This window comes from Nuphar pumila, chromosome 7 (assembly GCF_984573655.1).
Source record: "Nuphar pumila chromosome 7, dmNupPumi1.hap1.1, whole genome shotgun sequence".
Lineage (NCBI taxonomy): Eukaryota > Viridiplantae > Streptophyta > Magnoliopsida > Nymphaeales > Nymphaeaceae > Nuphar > Nuphar pumila.
This window is the reverse complement of record NC_143255.1, coordinates 36,002,501-36,013,184: the sequence shown is the minus strand read 5'-3', so window position 1 is coordinate 36,013,184 and position 10,684 is coordinate 36,002,501. Positions and strand designations below refer to the sequence as shown.

The 10,684-nt window shown below is 38.0% G+C and overlaps 1 protein-coding gene across 1 annotated transcript in view; it reads right to left on the bottom strand.

The window, feature by feature from the left end:
- Positions 1–294: 294 nt before the first annotated feature.
- Positions 295–10,684, bottom strand: part of LOC149831911 (cytochrome c1-2, heme protein, mitochondrial) — an 18,662-nt gene continuing 8,272 nt past the window's right edge. The window contains exons 2-7 of the mRNA XM_090014215.1: positions 2,994–3,214; positions 1,834–2,113; positions 1,677–1,748; positions 1,481–1,597; positions 754–819; positions 295–648 (exon numbers count right to left, since the gene is read on the bottom strand). Coding sequence (XP_089870341.1) covers positions 532–648; positions 754–819; positions 1,481–1,597; positions 1,677–1,748; positions 1,834–2,113; positions 2,994–3,214 — 873 coding nt within the window. The 3' untranslated portion in view covers positions 295–531. The remainder of the gene's footprint in view (positions 649–753; positions 820–1,480; positions 1,598–1,676; positions 1,749–1,833; positions 2,114–2,993; positions 3,215–10,684) is intronic.

The window sequence follows — 10,684 nt, the reverse complement described above, 5'->3', positions numbered from 1 at the left end:
TTGTATCCGGAGAACCTAAAGAGATTTAGCTTCAGGGAATTCCATATAGCAACTGACAACTACAACAGTAAGATATTGGTGAAAGGTCGTTTTGGAAATGTCTACAAGGGTTGTTGGCAAGATGGGACCGTCAGAGCAGTGAAGACTCAAGGATTGTGGTAATAGTAGTGAGAGACACAGTTCCAGCACTAAGAAACCAATTACACCATGAATGGATAAGCAATGAGCCAGCTCATGTCAAGCACCAAGAAACCAGTGGCAACACACTGTAAAGCGGCAACAACCGTGGCCAGATTTGTGTTTATAAATTTTTATTCTTTTCCAGACAAAATTGAACATTAGAAGGCATAATGTAACAGAGAATTCAAAGGACTTCGCAACAAACTGCAAGATGTGACCAAATTTTTTGTATCCAAAAGTTGCTTGTCAATGAACGATGCAACATTAAATACAGCAAAGCACACTTTACCACATCAAGTGTGCATGTTATTGCTGATTGAAAATCTCTGGAGAATCCTTCCAAGAATGAAATCAGTTGATAGCATCGACAATAAGCTTGCGTGACTTGAGCACAGACCATCTCAATCGGCGGTAATAACCAGCCTGAAGAAGAGCGAGTGACAGAACAAAAATCCACTTGAAACCCATCTGCAAAGAAGAAATATGGCAGTGAGAAATTTAGCTGCACAATTAAATCAATGGAAAAAAAATAGTTCAGAATGTAAAGATCAACTAGAGCCAGAACTAATGTACCAGTTTCCTCTCCTCCATCTCAGGTTCTGCCGCCCATGATAAGAATGTGACCACATCTTTCCCCATCTAAGAATCATTTCAAGAATCAGTCCAAGCATTTGTATTTTAAATGACAAAGGTAGAAATTTTAATACTAGTCACAGATATCCAAGATGTCAGCTATTAACCTTGGAAGTTTATACGGGTTTAAACACTGAACTTGGTATGACAAGAATCCAATTTTACAAGTTTCCACCATGGGTTGTGCACCAAAAGATTGGGTAAACAATTCTCTCCTCTTTGGAAGTTTATAAAGGTTTAAACACTGAACTCGGTATGACAAGAATCCAATTTTACAAGTTTCCCACCATGGTTGTCCACCAAAAGATTTGGTAAACAATTCCTCTCTCTCTCTCTCTCTCTCTCTCTCTCTCTCTCTCTCTCTCTATATATATATATATATATATATATATATATATATATATATATATATATATATATATGTTCAAAGCACTGCCTGTTATATAGATCTTTGCTAAATCATAAAGCACTCAAGGAGAATATATTAACCACGAGTAGAATGCCCACAAAATCTCAAAAGGCCAAAGTTCTCTACAGAATAAATAGGGATTGTGTGAGAGATGGCAATAAACACCAAGATATCTTAAACAATAAACTTGGCCAAGATTTCACATTACCAAAGGATAACAAAAACTTCATACAATGCGGTAAATACTGGGAATAGTACCTGCGCTTCTGTAGCAGGTGTACCATCTTCATATTCAATTGCACCATCGATAAGCATTTTGGGCATGGCTATTGCGCCACCAGGAAAATAAGGATTATAGTGTAGCCCCTCTCGAATCTGAAATTCAAAGATAGGTGTCATCACTGACAGCAGCAAAACATATGAACAAAAGAAAAAGTATGCCAAGAACAATTACCGATATGCCCGCTGGTGGATCACGGTAGCCCGTGAGAAGGGCATAAACATAGCTCTGACCATTGTGTCGTGCCTGTATAATACCGCAGAGGAGAGTTGTTTTTGAAGTTAAACAAAAACTCAACAGGCTACTCTATGTTTGATAATGAGAAACACACCTTCGTGATAAGGCTTAGGTCTGGAGGATAGGCCCCACCATTAGCAAATCTTGCAGCTTGTTCATTAGCATATGGCTGAGGAAAACGGTCGCTTAACTTGCCAGGTCGGGTAAACATTTCACCTTCATCATTAGGACCATCAACCACTTCAATCTCAGCTGCCATTGCCTTTGTTTCTTCTTCAGTGTATGCCACACCGACAAGGTCACGATATGAAATCAGAGACATTGAATGACAGGATGCACAAACTTGCTGGTAAACTTGGTGACCTCGTCGAATCCTACATTTGCCATGTTTCACACACACTTACAAAGATTAATGACAGAAATATCAATAAGTAGTAAATGAATCACTTAAAAGCTATGTCACACGGACTCGGCTCCAAGGTCGCCGCACCCGCGTCGACACGCACCGACACGGGTGCGGACACGGGTGCGGCTCGGACTCGGTCAACCTGAGCCTGGGTGCGGTCAACGCACCCAGGGTCATTTTGGTCCATTTTTTGGATTTTTTTTTTTTGAATTTTTTTTTTAAAATTTTCTGGGCTACAGCTGTAAGGAAAAAAACCCATCACAACTAAAAAACCTGTACACTTTCAAGTTTTAAGTACAGAATGGGCACAACTCCAGTTTTTGTGGTTTTTTCCTGGATGAAGAAAGTGAATTATTACAGTGTATGAAGAAAGTGCCCAAAAGTGAATTATTCCTGTATGAAGAAAGTGTACAGAATGCCTTCACAACTCATCACCTGTCCCCTAATGGGCACAACTTTGACCGAGTCTTATATATATATATATATATATATATTTTATTTTATTTTTAATATATATATAGCCGAGTCCCCATGTCCAAAATTTTTGAAATTGCGCCGCACCCGTGTCGCACCCGTACCCGCACCCGCACCCATGTGACATAGCTTAAAAGGAAAAGAAAAGAGGTTGGGAGATAGCAAAAAAGACATTGCATAAAACATCAAGTTTGAAAAGACAAGAATCCAAAAGCATTTCCTAGCATTCCTAGTCTGCATGTCAACATGTTCACAGAAAAACAATAATGCATGGTCTTTTCACAAATGTAAACCATATTTTTTTTAAGACAGGTTGTTTTCATCTTATTCTTAAAAGCATTGCAGAACATGCAAAGAAATAAGCATCTGCTTACGATGCATGGTCATAGGAACTAAGTATCCCCTTGTGTGGCCAAGGATAACTTGGACAATCTAAACCATGTTCTGCTTCATCAGCAGATGCCAAGTTTGCAAAACTTAGAAGTCCAGAAATTCCTGCTCCAAGAAATGCCAATGCCCTTAGAGATTTTGCACCGGCAGGCCCAGCACCATCTTGCTCCTGCTTCAACACCAAAGGTGAAAGAACTGGAGAGGCCTGAAAAGGAAGGAAACACCATCACTATTCCCTTGATAAGTATGGACATGAATGCCCCAATTCTTATGGAAGCATCCATGTTTTGGTGATGAAAAATGGCTTGAAACTAAGGAAATGGCAGGTGCAGAAACCGATAATCATAAAAAGATATAAATATAGAACAAGGGCCTAGGAATAAATTAATGGCATCCTAAAAGCCAAACAAAATAAAACAAAGAGCAGAATGCTTCAAGAAACACTTTCTTTTTAAGTTAATAGAATCCTGCCAAAGGCTGACAATGGCTTTCAGCTCACATTCTTTTCAGGCTGTTAGAGTTCTGCCAAAGGCTGACAATGACTTTACATGACCAAGCTAGAGCATATCTTCTAGCCTTTATATGAATCTTAATAGTTCCTATTACACAAATTTTCATATAGAATACAAAGTAAACAGACTGAATCCATCAGTATCAAAGATGCCATTTTTGACAAATCTGAAACAAGTGTTCACATGACCAGCAAAAATACAAAGAAGCTAAAAATAAAGACTAACTGGTCTGTGTTCAGAATTCTGTGAAATTATTGTTATTTCCCCTGAAATGAAAGCCAAATTTTCATTCTACATTTTCCAGTTATTGTAGAGGCTAGGAAAGACTCGTGAACACGGGAGAACACCTCCCAACGCCTCTCTCTCTAACTGCTCTTTCTCTTGTGGAAAGAAGGAGAACAAGGAGGAAGAAGAATAAGAAGACGGAGGAGGTAGGTACCTCTCTCTCTCTCTCTCTCTCTCTCTCTCTCTCTCTCTCTCTCTCGTCGATCTAGGGTTTCCCGATCAGGGTGGTGCCGAAGGAGCAGAAGGATTTCTTCCTGTTGATTCAACGTGAAGCCTTTTTTCTCCTTCTCTCCTCTTGCTGTCGAAGGTGGTAAGGGCGGTTTCAGGGAGAGCAGAGAGAGAGTGAGGGTTTCTTGAGAAGTATCAGGGTTAGAGTTTCGGGTCTGTGCTGGACCTGAAACCGCGGCATAGTGCGGGACCCCACTCGTGACGTACCCACACTATGCCCGGTACCCGTGCTTGTGTCGACATGGGTGTTAAATTATGTACATTAATCATATTATGTAATATATATATATATATGGTAATACATATACATATATTAATATATATGTATATGTATCTACTCAAATATATATATAAAATATATATTTCTATTTATTTTGTCATAAGGGTAGTTTAGTCTTTTCCCTATTTTTGCGCACATTCACTTTTCGGATGTGACTGTAATTATTTTTCTTTTATTTTTATTTTTCTTTTTGTTCTTTTTATTTCTTTTTGGATTTGTACCTAAAAGGTACCTTGGGGGGCCCACCAACATAGTCGTTGGGCCCTCTCCAACGGTCACATTTGTGACCGTTGGAGGGGCTCCAACGACTATGGGTGGAGCCCCTCCAAGGCCCCCCTTTAGTGATGTTATAAATAGGGGTTCTCCCCTTTGTATTTCTCCATGGCTTTGAGTCAAAGCCCAAGTTCTCAATAAATTGATTCCATTATTTTATGCCTTTGTGCATTTGTGAGTTATTTGTGGGTTGTGCTTTTTGTGCACAAGTGTTCTAAAGTGTTCTTATTGTGCTTTCATGATGGGTTCAATATCAAGAATATTAAGGTCTTGATATTAGTATCTTGTTGGAGATACTTTCACATGGTATCAAAGCCTCGTTGGAAGAAAGAAGATCGTGTATCTCGCCTCTTGTGAAGCACCTCGAAAATTGTGCCCTCAAGCTAGTAAAGTTTTTGAGTAAAGCATTTGCTCCGGGCAATATTTTAGAAGCAACTTTTGTCAAGAAAAGGTTGAAAATCCGTTAAGGTACGCTTTATTTTTCATCTTCTCTTCTCCATAATGGGTGAAAAAGACTCCCACTTTTCCCTTGGTTTTAAACTTAGTGGTTCAAACTACCATGTTTGGGCCGGCAACATGGAAGCCCACATCAAAGAGAAAGGTCTTTAGGGTTATGTTCAAGGATCCATATCGGAACCCGAACCCAAGCTTTCTATTATAGAGAAAGGGGAAATCAAAATTCTTGAAGGAGAAGATATACAAAAGGCCTTAGAAGAATATTCCAAAAGGCATGATGAGTGGGAAATGAAGAACTTCAAAATTTTGTCTTGGATTTTTTCGTCCGTTGAAACCAAGATCAATGCCAACATCATCAAATTTAAAAGGGCCTCCGAAGTTTGGTTATACCTTGAAAAAATGTATACGTCAAGGGACTTGTCTCACAAATACTACCTCCAAAAGAAAGCCTTGACTCTTCAACAAAATGATTTATCTATTCGGGAATATTTTGCCGAATTATCATCTATTTGGGACGAGCTTGCCATGCTCGAACCAAAATGGAGTGGAGAAGCTATTGAGTTAAGGCACAAACAACTTGAGGAAGATCGTTTCTTCAACTTCTTAAATGGTCTTAGACCCGAATTTGAGCAAATTCGGTCCTCCCTTCTATCGGCTTTTACCTCCCCATCTATTGAAGATGTCATCACCAAGCTAAGTGGTGAGGAAACACGTATGGGGATTTGTAAAAATAACCCAAGCATTCTTGCTACACCTTCTCAAAATGACTATGAAGTGGTCAATGCCGTGTCAAGACCCGGTAATAATTTGAAGACCTACAAACCGCCCCATTTCAAAAATCAAGGGCAAAATGATCGATATGGCAAGAGAGATTATAGCAAATTAACTTGCCATTTTTGTAAAGAACCAGGACATATCAAACCAAATTGTCCTAAATGGAAGAAATTCCTCGCCGCGGCTTTAGCATCCCAATCGGAGGAACGGCCTTCAACATCGAATGAACCTCTTTCGCTTCATCAAATTATGGATGCTCTTCAACCTCTTCTCAAAGGAGGCACTTCTGGAGCCGCTATGTCATCTTCTTCCTCTCTTGGTAAGACATCTTGGCTACTTGATTCTGGTGCTTCGTTTCATATGACTCCAAGTCATTGTTTTCTCTCTAATTATTCTGAAAATCGCCTTCCATCTTTTGTCTCAACCGCGGATGGAACCCTCTTGAAATTAAAGGAATGGGTAATTTTGAAAAACAAGATTTTTTTATCCCAAAAATTCGTTTTATTCCAAAACTAAACTTAAATTTACTTTCCGTTTCTCAACTCTCGGACTATGGTTGCGATATAAAGTTCTCTTCTAATAAATGTTGGATACAGGATCGCCAGTCCGGGAAATTGATTGGGGAAGGCTCTAGGAGAGGAGACCTCTACTATGTTGATTTTCTTAAAATTCCCAAGAATCAATTTTGTAATGTTGCTCAAAACAAAGACATTCATGTATGGCATAAGAGATTGGGTCATCCCAACATTGTTAAAATCTCTTATTTGCCTTTTGTTAAGAATCTTTGTAATGAAAATTTTGTTTGTAATGAATGTATTCTTGGAAAAATGAGAAGTCTTCCTTTTCCTCAAAGATCCATGTTTACAACAAAACCTTTTGAAATCGTACACTCCGATGTATGGGGTCCAGCTCCGGTGATATCCAAAGGAGGTTTTTCGTACTATGTTATCTTTGTGGATGATTTCACTAGGTTTAGTTGGATATATTTTCTTAAACATAAATATGAAGTTTTTTCAACTTTCAAAACATTTCATATGATGGTTTTAAATCAATTCAATGGAAATTTGAAAATTTTTAGAACCGATTCGGGTGGCGAATACCTTTCCAATGAATTTAAAAGCTATCTTGAAAACTATGGAATTCTTCATCAAAAATCTTGTCCCAAAACCCCCCAACAAAATAGGTTGGCTGAACGGAAACATAGGCATATTATTGAAACCACACGAACCTTGCTCATCTCTCAATATATATACCGAAAAAACTCTAGGCGGAGGCCGCTCTTACCTCCGTCTATCTCATAAATAGACTTCCATCTAAAAACTTGAACAAGATTTCCCCGTTTGAAAAATTATACGAAAAAGAACCTGATTATAGCAGGTTAAGGGTTTTTGGATGTAAATGTTTTGTCCTTACTGATAAAAATGACAAACTCTCCCCTAAGGCCATTCCTTGTGCCTTTCTTGGTTACTCTGAAACTCATAAAGGTTTTCGCTGTTATGATGTTAAGAGTGATAAACTTTATGTTTCCAGAAATGTAAGCTTCTTGGAAAATGTTAGTGGTTTCGAAAAACTTGAAACTAATGATGAGAATATAGATTATTCTTTTCTGTTTGATTTATTAACTGAAGATGATGATACTAGCGATGATGAAACAAATCTAAATGTTGAATCTCATACTGATCAACCCATTAATGAAGAACCACATAGAGATCCTATAACCTACTCTCATAGAGATAAGAGTACTTTTAGAAGTGCTCTCGAAAGATATGATAGTGAGTCTACCCCTTCAAGTGAAGGAAATCTTCGTAGGACCGAAAGATCAAGAAAACCCCCTTCTAGGTTCATCTCATATGAGTCTTTTTCACCAAAATATAGAGTCTGTCTAAGCGCCATTCACTCGTACATAGAACCTAGGGATTTTGAGGAAGCACGTAAATACCCAGAATGGATAGTTGCTATGAACAATGAACTTGAAGCCCTAAAGAAAGCAAGAACCTGGGAGTTTCAAGACCTTCCTAAAGATAAGAAAGCAATAGGGTGTAGATGGGTGTTTAAAGTCAAAACTAAGTGTGATGGGTCTCTTGAGAGATATAAGGCCCGTTTAGTTGCAAAAGGGTATGGTCAAAAATATGGGATTGATTATGAGGAAACTTTTGCCCCCGTTGCTCGGATGGTCACCGTCCGATGTCTTATAACTGTTGCTTCAATAAACAAATGGAACATCTATCAGATGGATGTTAAGAATGCATTTTTAAACGGAGATCTAAACGAAGAAGTATATATGGATGTTCCTCCTGGAATGGAGTATCCTAAAGGGAAAGTGCTTCGTCTTCGGAAAGCACTGTATGGTTTAAAACAAGCTCTCAAAGCTTGGTATGATAGGTTTAACTCTGTGATGTTAGATAATGGTTTTTCATCATGCTTTACTGATACTGCTTTGTTTGTCAGAAAGTCTAATGCAGGGATTGTTATTCTGTTACTATATGTGGATGACATGCTTATTACTGGGAGTGATTCTAAAAGGATTAAAAGCATAAAGTCCATATTAAAGGATAAGTTTGAAATGTCTGATTTGGGTTTCTTAACTTATTTTCTGGGTATTGAGGTTGCATACTCTCATAGAGGGTACTTTTTGTCTCGAACTAAGCTTGCATCTGAGATTATTGACAGGTCAGGTATTACAGATGATAAAGTTTGTGAAACTCCTGCTATAGTAGGAGCAAAAATGAAGATTGATGATGGTGTTCCTCTCTCCGATCCTACTCCCTACAGGCAACTAGTAGGCTCGTTGATGTATCTAAGTATCACCAGACCAGATATCTCACATGTGGTGCATACGGCAAGCCAATTTCAGCATGCACCAACTTCTGTTCACATGGGTGCTATCTTGCGTGTCGTGAGATACCTAAAGCACACTATTAATAAGGAAGTTTTTTTGTCTTCCTGTTCTGAGTTAAAATTAATTGCTTATACTGACTCTGATTGGGGAGGTGACCCAAATAACCGTCACTCCACCACTGGTTTTTGTGTTTTCTTAGGAGACTCATTGATCTCATGGAGATGCAAGAAGCAGCAAAAGGTATCTCTATCATCAACTGAAGCTGAATATCGTGCCATGGCAACTACTACCATGGAAATTGTTTGGATTCATCAGTTGCTGGAAGATATGGGAATCAAAATTGAAGGGCCTACCAAGCTTTGCTGTGACAACAAAAGTGCGATTTATATTGCTAAAAATCACACTTTTCATGAGCGGACTAAACATATCGAGATGGACTGTCATTATGTTCGGGAGGCGTATCTCCAAGGAATCATTGACCTTCCATATGTCACGTCAGAGTATCAGTTGGCAGACTTCTTCACTAAAGCCTTGTGTGCTCCGCGCTTCAACTTCCTTCTTAGCAAACTCTCGGTCATCCTGCCCTAAGTTTGAGGGGGGTGTTAAATTATGTACATTAATCATATTATGTAATATATATATTTTATATATATATGGTAATACATATACATATATTAATATATATGTATATGTATCTACTCAAATATATATATAAAATATATATTTCTATTTATTTTGTCATAAGGGTAGTTTAGTCTTTTCCCTATTTTTGCGCACATTCACTTTTCGGATGTGACTGTAATTATTTTTCTTTTATTTTTATTTTTCTTTTTGTTCTTTTTATTTCTTTTTGGATTTGTACCTAAAAGGTACCTTGGGGGGCCCACCAACATAGTCGTTAGGCCCTCTCCAACGGTCACATTTGTGACCGTTGGAGGGGCTCCAACGACTATGGGTGGAGCCCCTCCAAGGCCCCCTTTAGTGATGTTATAAATAGGGGTTCTCCCCTTTGTATTTCTCCATGGCTTTGAGTCAAAGCCCAAGTTCTCAATAAATTGATTCCATTATTTTATGCCTTTGTGCATTTGTGAGTTATTTGTGGGTTGTGCTTTTTGTGCACAAGTGTTCTAAAGTGTTCTTATTGTGCTTTCGTGGTGGGTTCAATATCAAGAATATTAAGGTCTTGATATTAGTATCTTGTTGGAGATACTTTCACAATGGGTACGGCGACCCTTTTGCCATGTGGCAGTTACATTCATAGCTTCTACATCTACAATTCTTAATTTCAATATTATGTGGTGCTTGTTGATGATTATACAATTTTTTAATATTCTTTTTGAAGAATAAGTCTCAAGCATTTTAGATCTTTAAGAATTTCAAATGGTACATTTAGCAGCACAACATGAAAAGAATTATATTTCTCCCAAATGATGATGGAGGAAAATATTATTATATGCATATGACAATTGCCCAATAGAGAATTGGAGACACGAACAATTTCCTTGTCCTCAGAAAACAATGGAGGCAGGAAAATTAGCATGCCAATGGAGTCCCAAAACTTTTGCTGATTGAAGCTTTTCATATGGTCACATACCTTCTAAATCGACTTACCACTAATGCACTTAATAATAATAATATAATAATTATTATTATACAGAATATTAACTTTGAAAATTTCTCATTATTCAATTCTAAAAAGTTTTGTTGTTGATTTATGTCCATATTTATGTAAACAAGAAAAGAAAAATAGATTGGAAGTTGAGTTGTGCACATTGACTGGGCATTTTCAAAATTAAAAGATACATGTGTATTTCCTTAGTCTCGGAATAGAGTTACCAGAAGCTTCTTAGGTAGGTGGGAAGCATGCTTGACAGAAACTCGCTTCAGAAGTGTGATACTCCTCGCTTTTAAAACTTCATGGGAATCTCGATTCTTCCACGCTTCTCCTATGTTTCCCACATGCTTTGTCCATGCTTCCCTACAAGCTTCCTATATGCTTCTCCCACGTTGTTTTTATGTGCTTCCTCT